At 41.9% G+C, this 22,178-nt stretch overlaps 1 protein-coding gene across 1 annotated transcript in view; it reads right to left on the bottom strand.

The window, feature by feature from the left end:
* Ctnna1 (catenin alpha 1) overlaps nucleotides 1-22,178 on the bottom strand; it is a 138,499-nt gene that overhangs the window by 15,185 nt on the left and 101,136 nt on the right. Inside the window, exons 8-10 of the mRNA XM_076554970.1 lie at nucleotides 20,442-20,522; nucleotides 19,182-19,334; nucleotides 1,605-1,697 (exon numbers count right to left, since the gene is read on the bottom strand). Of these exons, the coding sequence (XP_076411085.1) occupies nucleotides 1,605-1,697; nucleotides 19,182-19,334; nucleotides 20,442-20,522 (327 nt within the window). The remainder of the gene's footprint in view (nucleotides 1-1,604; nucleotides 1,698-19,181; nucleotides 19,335-20,441; nucleotides 20,523-22,178) is intronic.

Here is a 22,178-nt window from a genome sequence, read left to right as displayed (position 1 = left end):
CCAAACTTCCCTGAATTCATTCACAATAAAGGTATTGTATTCCAATTCCAAGGACTTTTTTCCTGTCATTTTAACAAAGGTGTATCTAACTTATAAAAACTCCATAAAAATATATATAGCGTGTTCATATGAGTACAAATATAGGGCTGGGACATAGCTCCCTGGTAGAAAGCCTGCCAGGTCTGTACAGAGATATAAATCCCAGCCCTGTATAGCATGCACACACACAGATACTTTACTGAGACACAATTTAGAATTCATACAATTTGTCCATTTAAAGCATAAAATTCAGTCACAATGAAAGCATATTCAATTTTTTCCACTCCAGAAAGAAGGTCCAACTGCATTAGCAAGCCCTCGCTATTCCCCAGTTCCCTCTTCTCTCCTCATCCCCGTCGGTCGTCTAACTACTAAGTTACTTTTGGGTGGGTTGTCTTCCAAAAGTGCATGGTTGTCTTCTTTCTCATCTCAAGTCTTGGGCCATGAGGTACAATGTTCCCATCGTCCTTGTCACAGAGACCCCACACTAAGCTACGGAGTATCCTTTGACTGCTAGTTTTTGATAACTAGTCTTTGATAACTGCCAGTGTTTCCTAACTTGGGTGCTGAGCAACACACTTGGGTCTTTGCAAGCGCAGTCTGTTCTCTGAACTGCTGAGCCGCTCTCCAGGCCCACTCCCCCTTTATAACGCGCTTTAACCACCTCTCTTCACCGTTTTCTGCTGTCTCTCTGCAAGGTCATTTTCATACTATCCATTTTCCACTGCCTTCAGTCAATCTGTGAAAGGATCTGAAGAGTTCTTTCTCCAAAAGATACACAGAAATGGGTAGTAAACACATGAAAAACAATCTTACCACCCTTAGCCATCAGGGAAATGCCAATTTACCTAGATAACTAGAATTAACTTAAGAGAGATAAATGGCCCACATTGTCCACTTTGTATCTGCCAATACTGAAGTTGCCCAGCTCTGCACGTATAGAGAATAATCGCCCCCAGAAAAGGCCTTTTACTCAGGGCATACCCCTAATGTCAAGTGTGGCCTGGGTGCTGTGTCCATCTTAAGTGAAACTGCACAGGAGAAAAATAAGGCTTTGTGCGGTGGGCTCGTGCTGAGACTCGGGGCAAGTCACAGGGACTGACTAGACAGACTCCCTGGATTCTCCCCTAGGCTTTAAGATCATTTATATAAATACTCCCGGTAGGTGTGATCAGCGCATGCTACCATCTGTTTCTGAAGATATGTGGAAGCATTGTCGCTTTTCAGGCATTTTAAAACGAAACAGAGAACCAAAGATATGACAGTGTTGGGGGGGAGAAAATGGCAAACTTGAGGGAAGAAAGTCTATTCTTCAGAATCTACTCTAAATTTATTTCGTACGATTTGGCCACCCTGGAAGTAGTGGGCAGGGGAGGGGAGGGGGGAGGGGAGGGGAGGGGAGGGGAGGGGAGGGGAGGGGAGGGGAGGGGAGGGGAGGGGAGGGAAAGAAAAGGGAAAGGAAGGAAAACAAAGGAGAAAAACAAGCAAACCTAACAAAATCAATTCACATCCACTCTACTAAAACCCAGGCTGGAGATACTGTAAGCTTGCTGGCTATACGTTACCTGAGGACAGAGTGCTTCTAACTGGCTTGCAGACATTCGGACGAGCTTTACGCCTTCTTCATTATTGGAGATTGAACAGGCCAAGTTGGCAACCTGCAAGAGGAAAGAACATAAAAATGCTTGTAAGCATTTTTCTCTTGGATTGGAAAACAGGCCAGTACCTACCTCTTACTCTGGCCTTCCCAGAACAGAGAGATAACAAAAGCACCATGGCGCTTCACTTCTCAGACTGATTATCAGTTTATTAGGACACATTTTTAACAGTAAGGACTTCACAATGTTACACTGTAGGCTGGTATCAGAAGAGAGAGCTCACAGGCTCCGAAGGAGCTCCAATTGGCCTACAGTCTATAAGGATGTCTAGTATAGACATTATGTAAGAAAAGTCAAGGAACACCAAGAAAGGAATTGTCAGTATCCACAAATAATCAATTTTGTAGCTGTTCTTGAAAGAAGGAAATTAAAAATTGCTCCAAACTGCTGTTCTCACTGTCATACGTCATAGAAATATAAGTTAAGTTTTATTTGAATACAGGTCAATTAAGATTTTTAAAACACCGTAAAGGTGACATTAAGATGGACCCAAGAGCCGGGCGGTGGTGGCGCACGCCTTTAATCCCAGCACTCGGGAGGCAGAGGCAGGCGGATCTTTGTGAGTTCGAGGCCAGCCTGGGCTACCAAGTGAGTTCCAGGAAAGGCGCAAAGCTACACAGAGAAACCCTGTCTCGAAAAACCAAAAAAAAAAAAAAAAAGATGGACCCAAGAGCGAGAGTATTAGCACACGCCTTTAATCCCAGCACTCAGGGGGCAGAGACACGTGGATCTCTGAGTCTAGGCTACAGAGTGAGTTCCAGGACAGCCAGAACTGTATAGTGAGACTCCATTCCGAAAACAAAACAAAGGATGGATCCAACACCACTCTCATAAAATGGGAAGGAAACGGTGATGGAACTCCAGACATGAACAAAGCCCCCTTCAGCTGAGTTCTTAGGACACTGGTGCTGGACTTTCTTCTCTGGCGGGGTTTACTTTGCTGGAAATCTTTCCCTTCCCTCCCAACAGTCTCCACGGCACAGCTGACATAACCGGAAATGATTTTTACAGGCTGTGTCCAAGTTTAGCTGCAAGTACCCTGGCTACACTGAGGATGTTGCTCTTCAGCAACACTGAGACGGTTATGATAACCCTGCCGGCTTCGTTAGCCAGGCCAGGCCCACTGCATAGTGCTGAGAAACAGCTCCGTCTCAGGGATGAACTGAGTGTGAATGATAAAGGCACGGGCAGTGGACGTCAGAGTTAATGTCAGAGCGAACAAGGGCACAGCAACAACCTCTGACTTTCACCCCCCACTCAATTTAAATGAACAGACGCACAGGAAAACTGTGACTATTATGGCTATTGTTTGCGGTATTAGTTAAGACTATTATCTATTAAGCACCAGAATCCTATTATACCTAACAGTAAGGAAAAACAGAAATAACATGCAACTTCAAAATAAAAATTGGAAAGTGATCTCTGATATTCCCAGAACCTTTAAAATCACATCAAGTATAACATTTTAGATCCCAGAAGCTTACAGTCCCACCTTCTGTCGTCAACTTGACCTGAGCAAAGAAGTATTTCTCTAAAAGATCACACTCCATAGATTATCATTTGTTTAAAGTCATTGCAAATTACCAGAACACTCTGAAAAAATAAACTTAAGACTTAAAACTCCAAATGTATTTGATCCCAGCGCATGGAGGCTGAGGCAGCATTACAGGATTGAGACCAGTCTGGCTATACGAGAAGACCCTATCTCACACCCATCAACCAAACAACCATACAAACAAACCTGAAAGGGAGGGCATTCTAGAAGACAAAGAAAAACCTAGATGCTCACCACAAAGCCCCTGGGGAGGTAACACAGAAAGACCCACAGCCCTACCCTGTCCTCTCTAGGTGGCCCGCAGACAATCATTCAGTAACTGAATTAAGCTTTCTCCCCTCACATCACTAACAATTTATTTCAATTTATACCATCTCAATTTTGTGAATCTTATAACTTACAAACATTTTCAAAATTAGTAAGTACTATATTCTTGACTGTATTCCAACATAAAATAGTGAGGGGTAAGGCTAAAACGGCTAAATTCTTTTTTTTTTGGGGGGGGGGGGTAGATGGATATGTTTTATTTTGCAGAATTTGGAAGATTAAATATGTACACCATACCAATGATATCTATTCAGGATTTCAATGGTGACTCCTATATCAATATACAAAATATTTCAAATAGGAGTAGGAACATGTGTACAATATGACAATTATCGTTTTGAGTTTATACTAATTATCTTAAATAGGAATGGAAAAATAGTTTACATTTGTATCAATATATAAGAATCCATATCAGTGCAATTTATCTAAGGCTGATAGTTTGCTAAATTATTTTACTAGTAGATACAATAATATCCTATACCTATCTATTACCCCTTTTCCCCCCAAAAAAGAATCCTGAGTCTAAATTTTATTGTTCCACCCCCAACCCTATAACAATTTATCTATTTTTTTCTGGGGGGGGGGCCCGCAAGGCAGAAGTACAATAGTTTATTTTTATCAAATGTTTCTTTCTTTCTTTCTTTCTTTCCTTTTTCTTTTTTTTTTTTTCTTTTTGCTGAATGCTGTTTATTGAAGGAGGGAAGAGGTCTTAAATACAGGCTTACAGCACAATGGGAGAACCCCAGAGGGCAGAAGTTCACTACTGATGTTTTACAATCTTGCATCTAAGCTGTTAATGCCCATTATGCAGGATACACAGACAAGGAACTTCCCTTACACATTCAGGAGGGTGGAACCCGGCAGGGAATTAGCATAGGGAGGATATCAAGGTCAAGGTCAGCAAGCAAGACAACAGTTACCCAAAACAGGGGCCAGGACCCTACAGGTCCCCCTTTTACTAAAAAATGATCTTCTGACTTGGGTTGTGTGGGACGTCAGCAGGTCACCTTACCCGACGTGGAGACGCCTGCCCAGGCCACACAGGTGCTCTGTCTTAGGTTGGTGAGTGCCCCCAGGTGTTACCCGTCTCTGAATACTCATTATCATACAGTCTCAATCGTGTGAGAGCTGCGGTGTTAACTGCTGCCAAAGATCTTAAAGTGGCACTGGGCTTGCAATCTGTGTGTTTAACACAGAAAAGACCAACAGAGGTCCTATCTCACCCATAGCCAGTAGGCTAAAGGCAATTGAGCCATTCCCTTCCTTAACAAGCCTTCCTGTAAATTGGAGTCCCTGTAAGATGGTATCCCAAAAGAAACTGGAACTTGAGTTTATAAATTTATAATTTTCAAAGCCAACGAAATGTATATAACTATTGAATTAAATTTATCATGCCCAATAGAATGAAAGATTAACTAACTGTGGTAGCTACTTTTGCTGCCAGGGTCTCCACTGTGCTAAAATGGCTAAATTCTTTAAGTCATTTGTTTCCTGATACAAATCTTAAGACAAAGGCTATGGATGACTTTTCCTGTGTTTTAAAACATTATTCTAAAATGTTTCTGATGTATTATCTATCAGAGCAGTAATGCTCTACAAGAGGACAGTGTTTGTTTTAGAAGGCCTGGGAAGGGGAAGTGACACCTGTCACTGGCAGTCTTTTCTGGATGAATAAGCTTCAATACACCCTCCAGGAACAGGACTACTCACTTCTCACGATGACAAATGTGCAAATGCAACATCTCAACCAGAACCCTCTAAGAGGCTAGCCTCATATCCCAGTGCCAGACCTGGCTACCTTGAAAGGGAATAAGGGGAGGGAAATCCTTCACACTTCTTACTGAGGAAAATCTGCACCTTTAGATTTGGAACAGCAGTCAATACAACTTTCAAAAAATCAGTCTGTTGGAGAGACAGCCCGACTCAGCAATTAGAAGAGTACTGGCTGTTCTTCCAGAGGACTCAGCTTGATTCCTAGCACCCACATGGTGGTTCAGATGGTGTAACTCCAGTTCCAGAGGATCTACACCCTCTGGGGGCATCAGGCATGCAGGCAAAAAAACACCCATTCCCATTAAATAATAAAACCAGTGTGAAGTCTTTAGCTTGACAGGTACAGTAGTGCATACCCTGTAACTCCAGCAGCAAGGAGCTGAGGTAGGAAGACCCTGAGTTCCAGGCCAGTCTAGGCTACACAATAAAGAACCTGTCTCAAATCACATAGCCTAAAGGCTAAGTTCAAAAATAGCTTGGGCAAATTACTAAGACCCTGTTTTTCAAACCTTTAAAAAGTAAGAGCGAAGTGTGTGTTTTGGGAGTGGGGATGGCTCATGGAGAGTGTTTATGTAGTAAGTGTGAGGTCCTGGGTTCAATCCCCAACACAGCAGTGGTATGTAACAGGGCGATCTCAAGAATATCTGAAGTCTGAATAAAAAAAACACAAACAAGAAACATGGGAGCATTTACCTTCTATACAGAAAGCCTGAGGCAGGTTCTACTGATAAAACATCAAGTATGTGGCATCGAAACAAAAGAGGAAAATACAGAACACAATCAAAAAGAGTTAAGAATAGAGAAAGAGTGACAGATGAACAGGATTAAGAAAGAGAAAGGAAAAACTTTTGGCACAAATGAATCTACCTATCAGCAATGGTAATGAATGCTCTCAATTCTTTCACATAAAGGCACATATGTGATAGTTCTTCACATCATAGGTGGCTTGGTAGCAAATGACCTTGCCATTAATGAGTAATAATTGTCCTATGTTTATTATTAAAGTGTTGAACATCAATCATTTGACACCTCATCTACAAATCTCATGAAAGGTTTCTTTCTGAAATTAGTCTTAGGATGGACTTATGTCCCAGGGAAAACACCATCATGAATTCCCCAGTCTACATGGTTGTTTAGCACTCCAATCCCAGTAGTTCAGTATGAAGTCCAAACTCCTGCAAGACAATTACACTGCCTGCTATTCTTTACTTGGTCCTAGCTTTCCACATATAACTTCATTTATATATATATTCAAAATAAGTCATTCTAATCTAATTTTAGGAAGAATCAGTATAAATATCACTAGTAACAAACACAAAATAGGATTTGTAACAGTGAATTTACTTAAATGATAAATTATTTTTAAAGTTCCCTATTTCTAGTCTACCTAACTGCCTAATCTATGAGTAAAAGTAGAAATGGTGCCTCACTAAACATGGGATATCATTAGTCCCCTCTCCCAATGAGAAAACTGGAGTCCCTACATTCTTTGGGTCTTACTATACATTTCTGGCTGGCCTGGAGCTTATTATGTAGACTGAGCTAGTCTGAAACAGGGATCTGCCTGCCTTTACCTCCAAGTACTAGAATTCTAGGCCTAAACAATCATGCCTGGCAGGCCTATAATCTGTACTGAAACATAGCCAAGGTTGGGCAAAGTGTTCTTCAATCACTCCTACCAGGCTGCAAAAAAGAAGAGAAGAGAAGAGAAGAGGAGAGGAGAGGAGAGGAGAGGGGAGGAGAGGGGAGGGGAGGGGAGGGGAGGGGAGGGGAGGGGAGGGGAGGGGAGGGGAGGGGAGGGGAGGGGAGGGGAGGGGAGGGGAGGGGAGGGGAGGGGAGGGGAGGGGAGGGGAGGGGAGGGGAGGGGAGGGGAGGGGAGGGGAGGGGAGGGGAGGGGAGGGGAGGGGAGGGGAGGGGAGGGGAGGGGAGGGGAGGGGAGGGGAGGGGAGGGGAGGGGAGGGGAGGGGAGGGGAGGGGAGGGGAGGGAAAAAAAGAAAAGAAAAGAGAAAAGAAAAGAAAAGAAAAGAAAAGAAAAGAAAAGAAAAGAAAAGAAAAGAAAAGAAAAGAAAAGAAAAGAAAAGAAAAGAAAAGAAAAGAAAAGAAAAGAAAAGGCTGAGGCCCATTCAGAATAGAATTTCTGGGGCAGTTCAGATGACTCTGTGGGTGGAGGCGCTTGCTGCCTGGCCAGATGACTTGAGTTTGATCTAAGGACCCCAACTGGTAAAAGGAAAGCGTCACTGCTCCAAGTTTTCCTCTGACTTCTGCAAGTGAGCCCTAACATGTAAATAAATGGTGCATGGGTGTGTGGGTGGGAGGGAAGGGGGAGGGGGGGTCTGCTTTGTTAACTTGACAAGGTGACAAATCTGGAGAGGGGAAAGACTGGTCCAGGAACAAGTAAGACACCCCAGTCTCATGCTAAGTTTCAGCAGAACTTATAGCGCCTGGAAAATATGAGAAGGGTAAGCACACAACACTAAGAATTCTTCTGGAATCCAGGCTCATAAGTCTCTTCGGACACATCACTTCTTTTATGCAACTTCACAACAATTACAGAAAATGGAAACTTCATTTGTTACTTGCTAGAGTTCCATGTGCCAAATCATGCAGAAGCACTGAGAAAATACACAACCAGTCATATAAGATCAATGTTTAATACAAATTCTTCACAGACCCTTCAAGGACACTTTGATCCTTACCACATATGAGTTCACTACAAAAATCAAATAAATAGGGGCTGGAGAGATGGCTCAGCGGTTAAGAGCACTGGCTGCTCTTCCAGAGGTCCTGAGTTCAATTCCCAGCAACCACATGGTGGCTCACAACCACCTATGAGATCTGGTGCCCTCTTCTGACCTGCAAGCATGTATGTAAGGCAGAGCACTGTGTACATAATAAATAAATCTTTTAAAAAAATCAATAATGCAGATCATTCAATTTGTAGTTAAAAAAGTACACATTTCAAACTAATGCAGCTAGGCTCCTCTCCTCAACGAAGCCGGCCACCTACCCGCCGGCTCCGGACAGTGGCCGACCGGCGGCGGCCGCCATGGCGTTCCTCAAACTCCGCGACCAGGCCTGTGATTGGAACTGAAACAACAGAACTACTGCTTCCACCAGAGGAAAGTAATACAGAATTCATGTTAGCACCCTGTTGGACCGCAGAGGTAAACAGGCCCAGGGACGGAGACAAGCAGACACAGCTTGGAACAGGGACGCCCCTAACCCCAACATCTGGGGAAGAAGCTATCTCCGTGGGTCAGAACCAGAACGAATCTGAACACTCCGTCTGAGGACAACCCAGGGCCCAGCTGCTGATCCTGTGAAACCCAACAACTTGGAGGTGTTGGTGAGACTACCCTGCTCAGCTGAAACACATCTGGGAGAGGATTCAGAGGCCTACAGTTTAAAGTCTGAAGAAACAAGATCAGCTGAGGAGTTGACAAATGAACAAAAAGTGACCTGAGAACACAGAAGAAGGCGCTACCCAGACACCAAACCAGATCACCAGAATCATAAGTATATAATTCACCGATCAAAATCAGCTGCCCCTGAAGAAATAGCCCAAAAGCACCAATTTAACCAAGAACCCCTACTAAACCAAGACTAAAAATTAGAACAAGAGAGGCACTCTCAGACACAGACACCACCTGCACCTCACAGAGGAAGAGATGAGTAGGCGCCAGTGCAAAAATACAGGCAACAACATAAAGACCTATATGGCAACATCAGAACCTAGTGATTCTACACCTGCAAGACCTAAACATACCATGACAGAAGAAACAGAAGAAATCAACCCTAAAAATGACATTAAGAAGATGATAGAGGCCCTTAAAGAAGAAATAAAACATTCCCTCAATGAGGAAATAAAAACTTTCCTTAAAGAGGAATTGAAAAACTACCTTAAAGAGGAAATAAAAACTTTCCTTAAAGAGGAAATAAAAAACTCCCTTAAAGAGGAAATAAAAACTTCCCTTAAAGAGGAAATGAAAAACTCCATTAAAGAGGAAATAAAAAACTCCCTTAAAGAAATGGAAGAAAAAACGAACAAAAAATGGGAAGAAATCAAAGAAAGCCAAGAAAAAGCAATTAAACAGATGAAAGAAACATTCCAAGATCTGAAAAATGAATTTGAGACAATAAAGAAAACACATGCTGAGGGAATGCTGGAAATAGAAATCCTGACAAAACGAACAGGAACTACAGAAACAAGCATAACCAACCGATTGCAAGAGATGGAACAGAGAATCTCTGACACTGAAGACACGATAGAGAAAATAGATTCGTCAGTCAAAGAAAACAATAAAGACAAAAAAGTCCTAACACAAAACGTCCAGGAAATTTGGGACACCATGAAAAGACCAAACCTAAGAATAATAGGGATAGAAGAAGGAGAAGAATACCAACTCAAAGGCACAGAAAATATATTCAACAAAATCATAGAAGAAAACTTTCCTAACCTAAAGAAAGAAATACCTATGAAGATACAAGAAGCTTACAGAACACCGAATAGGCTGGATCAAAAAAAAAAGTCCCCTCGCCACATAATAATCAAAACACTAAACACACAGAATAAAGAAAAAATATTAAGAGCTGCAAAGGAAAAGGACCAAGTAACATATAAAGGCAAACCCATCAGAATAACACCAGACTACTCAATAGAGACTATGAAAGATAGAAGATCATGGACAAACCTCATGCAGACACTAAGAGACCATGGATGCCAACCCAGACTATTATACCCAGCAAAACTCTTAATCACCATAGGCGGAGTAAACAAAATATTCCAGGATAAAACCAGATTTAATCAATACCTGTCCACAAACCCAGCCCTAAAGAAAGCACTAGAAGGGAAAATTCAACCCAAAGAAGCTAAACACATCCATGAAAAATCAAGCAATAGATAATCCTACACCAACATACACCACAGAAGGACAACACAACACAACCAAAAAAATAACAGGAATTAACAATCACTGGTCATTAATATCCATCAATATCAATGGTCTCAACTCACCTATAAAAAGACACAGGCTAACAGAATGGATTAGAAAACAGGACCCATCCATATGCTGCATACAAGAAACACACCTTAACTCCAAAGACAGACACTACCTCCGAGTAAAGGGCTGGGAAAAGGTTTTCCAAGCAAATGGACCTAAGAAACAAGCTGGTGTAGCTATCCTAATATCTAATAAAATAGACTTCAAACCAAACTAATGCAGCTATACCCTAAGATGTTCCAGACAAAGAAAAAAGTGGGAGAGAGGGAACTCAATAGTAAAAGAGCTACATTCACTTTGTAATTCTTAATTCACAAGGCAGCAAATGAGATGTAACCCGAGTACAGCAAATTTACCATCATAAGAAGATATTTTAATGACCATCTGAAGCTGAATGGACAAGGATACCAGAAACATCTTCCTTGTTTTGCTCTCCTAAGTTATAAATTTGAAAAGGAACTCAGAAAAGTAAAAACTATTGATTGCTCCTCAGCTCTTGTGATGCACACAGCCAAAGAGGGAAGGAAGGAGGACAAAGAGGAAGTCATCAGAAAGGACACACAGATGCTGCATTAGTGACAAAAGGTTACTATTTCTGACAACAAATAACTTTCCACCTTAGCATACTTTCAGTCAAAGACTAACATAAAGACATCATTAATGGGGCTGGAGAGATGGCTCAGCGGTTAAGATCACTGACTGCTCTTCCAGGGGACCTGGGTTCAATTCCCAGCAACCACAGGGACAGCTCACAAGTGTCTGTAACTCCAAGATCTGACACCCTCACACAGACATGTATGCAGACAAAACACCAATGCACGTAAAATAAAAATAAATAATTTTTAAAAAGACATCATTAACTTGATATGGGAGGGAACGTAGAAACGGTACTTTCTGCCTCACTGTTTACAGGCAGCTGAGAGAAGCCCCCGTGCCATACTGCAAACACGAGTCACCCAGTGCGGCAGCTCCAGACCCCTGCTCCTCCTTCCCCATCAACAGCATTGGGGATACACGACACCTATGCACAAAAATGGCGAGCCATGCTACATGGGGTCCACAAGCTCTACTGATGACAGCCACGGTGCCAGAGTTGGCCCTAGAGCCCAGGCGGCCCTCAGAACTACCCGTGGGGAGGTCTCACAGCAGAACTCTCGACTATGACTGGAGTCAAGTCACAGAGCGCTTCAGTAACGACTCATTAGGAGAAACTGGAGAAGTTAAAGTGTGTTGCTAAAACCTGAAACTGATCTTGTATGTTCCTAACGTAATGTGTCTGCTGTGGGTACCACAGGATGTTGTCTCCTTTGAGCAAATGAAGCCATAATATCAGGACTAATACCACTTGACGAACTTTACAGGGCATTCCCACACTAAAGAAGTTTGTATCCTATTTTATATCCTTTAATGTTGTACAGAGAAATGACACACACACACACACACACACACACACACACACACACACACACACACACACACACACACAATTTCTAAGAGGCAACAAATCTGCTCTGCTCCCAATTTATATTGGTCATGTATTGAAGAGTACTGAAAGAATAGTTTTAAATTCAAACTTTCAATAGTTTTCTATTTCAAACACTGATTAAATGGATAAAAAGTTTAAAATATTCCTTCAGTCCACTTTACACTGCATCATACAGGTCTATATACCACATAAATTATGCACTTATTTTTATCCCCCACATCACCCCGCACACACATACACACACACTCTCTCTCTAGAAGAAGATAACATCCACATGGGTAAGGACTTCTGTTACTTAGTGCTACAACTCTGCTTTGTTTGTGTGCTTTGTTGTTTGAGACAGTCTCTCTATGTAGCCCTGGCTGGCCTTGAACTCATAGAGATCCATCTGCCTCTGTATCTCAAGTGCTGGGATTAAAGGTGTGACCAACCATGCCTGGCTTAGGAAGTCCACAATTGTTTGCTAACATCATCTTTCTACATTTTTCCCTCTTTCAATCTATATAAAATTTTGCTTACGTTTTTGAAAGCTTAAATGAAGCTAAATAGAATAAATGACACCAGGCGGTGGTGGTGTCATTTATTCCTTTAGTCCCAGCACTCGGGAGGCAGAGGCAGGTGGATCTCTGTGAGTTTGAGGCCAGCATGGTCTACAAATCGAGATCCAGGAAAGGTGCAAAGCTACACAGAGAAACCCTGTCTCGAAAAAACAAAAAAAAGAAAAAAGGAAAAAAAAAAAAAAAGAAAGAAAGAATAAATGAAACACTGCTTAAGCCTGTCATTTCAACTTTTTTTTTTTTTAATCTCCAGATTTTTCTCAATTTCACATCCCAAAAGATCTTATTCAGGCTGGAGAGACGGATCAGTGCCTGCCACATGATCATAAAGACCAGACTTAGGGTCTTCTGATAAGCCAGGCATCCTGAAACACTTAACTTCAGCTCTGAGGGATTCAAGGCTTCTGTGTGTGCACAAACAAACACACAACACCTTCTATATGTACAAAGATGATTTTAGTAAAATTCATAATGCAGAGCTCAGTCTACATTCTACTGTCTACACACAACTGAATCAGAGTCTGGATGCTGGCTGAATCCAAAGAGAGAGCGTCTGCACAACGTCTACTAACAACGAGAATCAGAAAGTTCACTAGTCTAACAGCTGTTGGGAACTTAGTATGTACTTGGCATCATTCTATGTCCATATTCTAAAAGAACATTATATTAGAGTGGGTAGGGCTAGATTAATAAGAAAATTAAGTAAATCCACTAATTTCAGATAGTAAGGAAGGCTGGGAAGGACATAAGCTGAGGGGATCTGGGGAGGTGACTTTTGGGCAAAGAGCACATCCAGGCCTGCAGGAGAGCCACAGGACTAAAGGCAGCTGGAATGCAGACAGGACACTTCGTGAGCTATGGTCAACTATGGTTTCAGACTGTGTCGTTTCTGTCCCCAGAAGCCATGGCAAAGGTAGGTGAGAAAAGTTCGGAAGCAAAGGAATAGCATGATCGGATTTAAGGAGATCATACCAGCTTTCTTCTCAGGAAAGAAGCTAGATAGGAATCAAAGTGCAAGCCAAATGCCCGTTAGGAGCTGCTGCAGAAATCCAACATGGTGCGAGTTCCAGGACAGGCTCCAACGCTACAGAGAAACTCTGTCTCAAAAAACAAAAAACAAAAAAACCAAACAAACCCAAGAATCTTTTGGGGAGGTAAAGCCTCAGTTAAGAAGATGGCCCACCAAGACTGGCCTATGGTACATTTTCTTGATTGATGACCGAAGTGAGAAGGCCCAGCCCACTGTGGGAGACGACACCTGGGCTAGTGCCTGTAAGCAGGACTCCTCCATGGCCTCTGCATCAGCTCTTGCCTGTAGGCTCCTGCCCTGGCTTCCCTCAGTGGTAGGCTGTGATGTGAACTATAGGCTGAAATAAACCCCTTTGTCCCCAAGTTGCTATTTGGTCATGGTGTTTTATCACAGCAACAGAAATCCTAAGACACCATCAAATCAGATCTGGAGCACATTTCTTTAAAAACCTAAACAATCAGGCTACACATCTCAGAATTAGGTGTGAGATCTGTTATCTGACTCCAGGAGCAGTTCACAGTAAGTAAATAGCAGTAGTACCCAAGTATTCATGGGAAACCAAAGTGAAGCAAAGAGCTTCAACTTTAAACAGGTCCAAATGTTTGCGAAGCACACCAATGCTGCTCAACATAGAGGAGAACAGGATCATCATCAGCTCTGCGGCGACACTGATGAGTTCTGCTCCAACTGGGTAGCATTTTGCAGAGGCTGCTCTCTATCACTCTTGCAAATCTGTTTCTCATTTTCTAGATGGACTTTTAATGACATGAAAACTGGACAGGACAGTAGAGGAACTGTTTTAGGAAGAATACAGGGTGCATAGATCCACAGAGAAACTATATAATTATCTCATGCTCAATACTGAAAGGGACATGAGGGGAACAGTGTAGACCTGTCCTATCTAGATGTCTTAGCAAGATAAAAATAAAAGGATTCTTGACTGGCTGAAAGGCCAATTATACACAAGACCTGTTCAATCAGGAGATTTCTGGTGGCAAGCTGAAAGGTTCTATCTTACGCTTTATCTTAGACAACATTTAAAACCATCAGATGAGATGAAAGGAGAAAGGGTATATAGTTTTTAAACTAAGCGGCAGAGACAGAAGAAATGACACACATTTGCAAAGTTGACAATATAAAGAGCATGACAGCAGCAATTCTACAGAAGGTTAGACCGGATCTAAGTTTACAATGACCGAAGATCAAAACTACAAATGCCCTCATGCACCCACACTCACAGAAATGGACCTGATAGATGGCCATTATGGAGGAGGTCCCTCTATAGGGAAAAGCTAGGCGCTCTAACTGATTGTGAACTCAGTGGGAATCTCAGCACATCGCTATTACCTAAAACATCACAATTATCCTGTGATATGATGGTAAGTCAATCTCCAGAATGACGAAGGCCTTGGCTACTGCCCGACCATGGATGCTGCCCCTGGAACAGGTGTTCACTGACAGCTGCACTTGAATGGAGGACACTCAGGAAGAGCTGGGATAAAGAGCACTCCCAAAAGCCTGGCAATCATCTAGCACTGTCCAGCAGAGACTTGCGAAATTTATTTATTTATTTATTTATTTATTTAATTTTTTATTTTTGGTTTTTTGAGACAGGGTTTCTGTATGTAGCTTTGCGCCTTTCCTGGAACTCACTTAGTAGCCCAGGCTGGCCTCGAACTCACAGAGATCTGCCTGGCTCTGCCTCCCGAGTGCTGGGATTAAAGGCGTGCGCCACCACTGCCCGGCTGAGACTTGTGAAATTTTTAGTAGTGACGTTAAAAGGTGAAATACATTTAATCTAATGTTGTTATCATTTGAACATATAATAAATGAAACTAATTTGTTTTTTTCATACTATGTATTAAAAGCATGTATTTCATACTGAAAATACTCTCAACTCCCAAGTGTTTAACAGTAAAGATGGAGAGTGAGGTTCTGGAGTAGATGAAGCTTCCCTCTCCTAACAATCAGAGAGCACTCCACAAGTGGCAACACCGTCTTTGAAGACAGGGACTTTTCTGAGACTGAAAGACTAAAGGAGTCCCAGAAGGCGCATGAGTTTTAGATTGCGGGAGGGGGAGGGAAGCAGAGACTACACAGAGTCTCACTGTGTAGCCCCGAGCTAGCCTGGAACTCACTGCACACAACAGGCTGACCTTGACTTCCTAGACTCTGCCTCCCAAGTGCTCAGCACACACGTTGCTTTAAAAAGGCTACACAGAAAGGGATTTACAGGGCTGAATAAAAACCTATGATTTGATGAGAAGTAAACACTGAATAATCCACTTGATCCCTGGAGAGCAGAAGAAATCTGACAAAGTCAGAAACTCCAAAGGAAAGCAAAGCTCAGAGCCAATCGTGCCAGGTAGGAGAAGTAGTGAGGGAATAGGTGAGGATCATAAAATGGACCTGGAGGAAACAAACTCGGCAGCCTTCACCTCTGCTGTGGGATTCCTATGTAGCAGGCTAGGCCGACTGTGTGCTCAGGATACCTACTAAAACCATGCATGTGACGTAACCTCACAGTACACTGAAGCACACAGTACCATGTATTATGTCATGTGTCTGGCTTTACTTCTGATTCATCATAAAATCCAAATATTCCTCAACTTTTTGGAATTTATAAAAGTAGTCCCTCAGTTACCCATGCCAAAACTGATAGTTTACACTAATAGGGTTACTTGGGATAGGGCATCAACCCTCTGATTAAATAACTGGAGCCTCTGAGGCCAGCTTGACCTGGGAAGAGTGAGAGTGAGATCCATCAATCACATAGTAGCATACATAACGAAACTTGAACAAAATTCCTGGACATAGAGACTCATGGGAGCAATTAGGTTGGTATATCTACCAATGCCACAGGTGGGTGAAGTGCCCCAATTCCATCTGTAGGGGGACAAAAAATTTTTCCAAGCTCCAACCTGTCTCTTTTTTTTTTTTTAAATTTTTTTAATGATTTATTTATTTTTGTTTTATGTGCATTGGGTGTTCTGCTTGTATGTATGTCTCCATGAGGGAGTCAGATCCCCTGGAACTGTAGTTACAGACAGTTGTGAACTGCAGAGTGGGTGCTGGGAATTGAACCCGGGTCCTCTGCAAGAGCAGCCACTGCTCATAACTACTGAGCCATCTCTCCAGCCCCCTATGTGTCTCTTAATTTGACTGGTCCTTGCCTTTCAAATAAAATGTTGGATATATGTGTTGTTCTAGTCAATTATCAAGCCAGAAATAGGTTATAAAAATGCCTAGGAGTTGAGGCAAGCTGGTCAGAGTGTTAATACCTTGGAGCTCTATCTTGCTGGGGCCTCTGACCTTGCCCTGCAGGTTTACACTGATTCCTGGCAGTTAGCGTCAGAACTCTGTTGCAGTGATTCAGAGAAGTCACTCCTTCCAAACACACCCACAAATAGTCTTAGTGGTTGTAGAAGCTGACTTTCTCCTTTCCAGTTATATATATGCATACACCACCAGCCATGTATATATTTTATACACTGTTCTTAATTCTGCTGAACCAACAGGGAAAGGAGGACCTCACATCAAAGTTGGCCTGTAGACATTTACCTCAGCTAGAAGGCAACTAATGAAAAGAAATGAAATCAGGGGATTAATAAAACACATCAAAGCATTTTACCTTTGCTAAAAAAACCCAAGGCTCTGATTAGTTCAAGGTGTGTCGTTATAATACAAAGGTTGTAGGGGAGGAGAAGTCTTGTCACGGAAAAAGAAGTTCTGTTAGAATCTGAGGCTTCTAACACTTTAAAAACTAATTTCCTTTTCATGGGCATAGTAATTATATATCTTACTGTCTCAATTATCATAAATATAATCCTAACTGTTTGCAGAATGGCACTACATAGCCTGGGGTTATGCCTCAAGGAATGAAAACCCTGTGTCATTTAATATACAGGTGAGATGTAGAAGGTAGTGAGCGCAGAGGGCATGCAGTGGGAAGAGAGGTGAGAAAAGGGCTAGAACTGAGCTGTGCTGAGGAACAGCTCACTCTACTTTCTCAAGACTATGTTCAGAATGAAATGAAATGTTTGAGTCTGCAAAAGTTTCCAAAGTCTCTCAAGTGCAGTTAATGATCGATTCATAGTCCCCCTCTCTCCCCATAACTGGGTTTTGTTTTTTTCAAGGCTGGGTCGTACTATGTACTGCTGGCTGTTCCGGAACTCACTCTGTAGCCCAGGCTGGCCTTGAACTCAAGAGATCTGCCTTTTCTGCCCCTGAGTGCTGGGATCAAAGGTGTGCGCCACTCTGCCCAGCCCAGGTATTGTTTCCCAGCCTGTTAGTCCACTGGACCAACGAGCTCATGAGCTGCCCTGCTGGAGGGCCTCGCCACAGTGGAGGTGTACCAGCTGGGAGCAGCTCAAGCCTGTTTCCACGTGAAAAGGATTACAGAAAATACACAGTGCTGTATACCACAGGTGCTCATCCAATAGCAACTACGTTTGGCTGGTGAGAGAGCATGAGGATGAGGGCCTAACAAAGGGCCCTCCATGTGGAGACAGACAAGAGCTGCCCTCTCTCCAGACACTGATGCTCCAGGCCTTGATGCCTATCACTCAAAGGAACTCTGTAATAAGTAGGCTACTTAGAAGAGACTGGTTTCCTGAACATAATTTTTGTCCACTTGGAAATTACGTCTCATACTGTCACATGACTGCTGTGAACCAAATTATGCTTGATAGAGATACAAATGAAACTCTGCAATTTTAGTTCCAAATGTCAGAATCATTAACTTGACTGACAGGCTGACCTATGCATTCTGTACATAATTCTGCTCAGAAAAACACTTCAGTCAACATTCAAAGAAAATGAGGTGTAAAGTTAGTAAGGTGTTTAGTGTGATTACTGATATTTTCCTTGTCCTGGAACTCGCTGTGTAGACCAGGCTGCTGGTCACGAACTCAGAGATCTGCCTGCCTCTGCGTCCCAAGTGCCAGGATTAAAGGCATGCGCCACCACCCAGGTCCTTGGAGTATTTTTATAGTGTTAATTTGGGCGCTGTCACTATAAATCACATTTTACACTCTGCTTTTAAATAATGACCACTTACCAATGGGCCTATGAAATATTTATCAATTATTCATTTCTGTACTAATGTTATGTTTTGTGTGTGTCTATACTATTAATTAATTAATCAATATAAACTCATTTAACAAATGAAGAAACTTTAAGTGACAATTCACCATTTCTAATTATTTCACAAACCAACCATTTCCACACACATTTCTAGTATAAAAGTATGTCTAATTTAGCTGATGTTGGGGCTTGTTTACTCTTACAACAGGACTGAGCTGGAGTCTACCTTGAACATAAGGCGAAGCATCTAACATACCTATCGTTCTTTGGTCCTCAGAACATGGTATTGTAAGTAACCTCCTTTGATAGACAGGACATGGGGACTAAGGAGAACTAGGGAGCTGCTGGGATGGAAGCCTGGCTGACGCCAGAAGAGCACCAGTCCGCAGCTGCTGCCACTGTCTGCGCTGTGTAAGTCTAGTATCGTGGCTTACTTTACCTGCATTACCAGTAAGTGGTGGTGGTTGTTAAAAGCTTCTAGGACAAAAGCTATCCACGTAATCAATGTAAACTGACAAACAGCAGTGATAATAGAGACCCAATGATAACTGAAAGACTGTAAATGTTGTGTATTAGGTGAGCCCTTGAAAAGGTAGAGCTAATTAAATCATGTGATTAAAACTGACAACTCACCAAGTTACCTATGTTAAACAGGCCACTAACGCACTTACCTCAATCAGTTTGTTGGCATGTTCACGGAAAACTTGGGCATATTCCTTAACTTCTTTCTCATTTCCATTCTTTGCAGCTTCAATGAGTACTAAAAGCGGGACGTTGGTCTCCAGGAAAGAATCTGATACATGGTCCATGACAGCTTTGCGAAGCTAATAATTAAATTGTATAAATTTGATTTTATTTCTGCTAAGAAGTTAAACTGTGGTATAATACATCTCATAGAAGCCTGGGAAAGACAGGCAGGACTTATACAACTAGGTCCCCCATGTAAGCAATGCACTGGGACAAGCTGAACAAAGGGCCGCAGAGACCATGCTTTACACTGCACTCAGCACTTGAGCAGCAGAATTTCAGTTCTCAAGACAGCACCTTTTTCCTTTCCTTAAAAGTTACAAAACTAAATGGGATCAAAACACTGTTCTGGACTGAACTGGTACATAGCTTTAGAATATATGTAATTAGCCTAATTAGTTAAAATTAAATGAAAAAAGAAAAAAGAGCACTCTCTGGTTTATCTACACTATAGGGTTATGCACTATAAATTTTAAATGTTATCTTTCTAATCATTGCTGACACTTGGTTCACTAAAGGCACATCAATTTTTAGTTTTGTTTTCTGTCTGGTATGAACAATAAAATGTCTCTACTAATTCCTGAAAACTGTCCGAATTCTCACTATAACTTAAGTCTTAATACATTATACTACATATTTATAAAGCCAACTCTAACTTCTTTTAAAAACTTTAACACAAACTTTAATTTCAAAATGTTAATGGGAATTATGTATCATTAAAGGAACAGATTTTTAAACGTACTACCATGGAAAATTCAGTATCTCCAACATTACTGTCCTTGAGATAAAGACTTTTCCAGCAGTGGGAACAAACTGACAATATATACACAGAATGGGTGGACACGAGAGTAACTGGAATCTAGTGGATGGAAGTCAACACAACGAGATCCTCTGAGGTTGTTTTCACAGGCCCCCAAGTCATCTGAAATTGATTTTCCTGCCTATACATTCTTTTCACAGTGGAGCTAATTTATTCAGTCCACCCCAGAGGGAACACAACAGTCAACATCCCTCTGAGATTTTTTTAGACATTAATAAGCTTATTAGCAACAGAACAGAAAGAGTCACTTTTCTGAAGACTTACTCTTTCCCTTAATTAAAAATGAAAGCCTATACTTATTAGAATTTTCATCAAAACTAAAGCTGAGAACTTAGGAAATAAAAGTAACTTCTGTAAAGCGTACCTGTCTGCGCAGGTCCCTTGTCTTCTTGGTCATTTTATCTATTGCAGAGTTGAGCGCGTCACTTCTTTCTTTGCGTCCAGCCTGAATAAACAGATGCTCGTGTGAGTATACTTCAAGAAATCTTAATGAAAGTCTCTATTTAGCGTTAAAGCAATGCTGAAATGAAAAAAGAACCAACAGTAAAATGGGCTTTAAATTTTTAAAATTATTTTATTTTTAAGGGTAGGGTGTTTTGTCTGAATATTTACCCACAGAGGCCAGAAGAGGGCATCAGATCTAGAACTGGAGTTACAGATGGTTGTCAACTGTCATGTGGAGCTGGAAACCAACCCGGATCCTCTGCAAGAGCAGCAAGTGCTCTTAACTGCCGAGCAGTCTCTTCAGCCCCAAACACTGGTTTTTGAGGCGGCTCTGTGACTGAATATGGAATTCGTCACTGACTTAGCTAGGCTGGCTAGTTTTAACTCAGCAAGCTTCGGGGATTCTCCGTCTCCATCTCCTCAGTTTTAGGATAATAAAAGTACACCACCAAACCTGGCTTTTTACAGAAGATCTGGGAATCAAAACTGAGGTTGGGTCCTTGAGTGTGCATAGCAAGTGATTTACCTGAGCCATTTCTCAAGCTCCAGAGAGTAAGATGTGGGTTTGGAGACATGGCTCAATAGTTAAGAGCACTTGCTGCTCCTCCAAAGGACCCAGGTTCAATTCCCAGCACCTACATGGATGGTGGCTCACAACTGTCTGTAATTCCATTTCCACACCATCTTCTGGTCTCCAATGGCACCAAGTATTCATGAGATACACACAAATAAATATGTGGGTAAAATACCCATCCACATAAAACGATAAATAAAAAATCACATCCATGAACTGACTTGAGAGAATTACATAGACACAGGAGCACTTTAAGACACAATGCCACCACACACCATGAATCTTAATTCTGCCTTTGCTAAACTATCCTAAAAGTCCATTTGTCTTTTTGTTACTGTAGAAACAAAAGGTTACACCTCCTCAGTCAAGAAGGGTTTGTCAGGCCAGGCGTGGTGGCACACGCCTTTGATCCTTAGCACTTTGGACACAGGCAGGTGGAACTCTGTGAGTTCCAGGACAGCCAGGGCTGCACAAAGAAACCCTATCTCAAAAAACAAAACAAAACAAAAAAGTGCCAGTTAGCTCGGATGCAGTTACTGACCCTTGGAGAATGCGCTGGACAGAGCACTTAAGTCAACATGTTTCTTTGCTGGTTTTTTGTCTGTTCATTTTTGGTACAAAGAGCACATTTAGGGTTCCGGTCATCCTCTAAAATGTAATTGGGATATAATACACATACACCCACACCACTCACAACCTGAACACTAAGCTTGGTAAAAACAGCTCACTGAAGAGAGATTAAGGGGTTAAGAAGAGAAAACACTTGCTGCTCTTGCAGAGCCCAGGCTCAGTTCCTAGAATCCACACAGTGGATCACAACCATCTGTGTAGTTTCAGAGATCAGAGTCTCTCTTCTAACCTCAGTAGGTACTGGGTATGCATGGAAAACATTTACACATACAAAACTTTAAAAAAAAAAAAACAGCTGCTTACTGCTTTATAAAATTGGATTTGTTCTTTTAAAATTAGAGTTGCTGTGAACTGTCGTCTATAAAATAGAGTAACTCAAACATAAACATTAGGAAAGGCAACGGGGGCACACATAGATTATCCCTTATTCAAAATGCCAGGCACCAGAAGTAC

The sequence above is a fragment of the Peromyscus maniculatus genome, chromosome 19, assembly GCF_049852395.1.
Source record: "Peromyscus maniculatus bairdii isolate BWxNUB_F1_BW_parent chromosome 19, HU_Pman_BW_mat_3.1, whole genome shotgun sequence".
NCBI lineage: Eukaryota > Metazoa > Chordata > Mammalia > Rodentia > Cricetidae > Peromyscus > Peromyscus maniculatus.
This window is presented reverse-complemented; position numbering and strand designations above follow the sequence as displayed.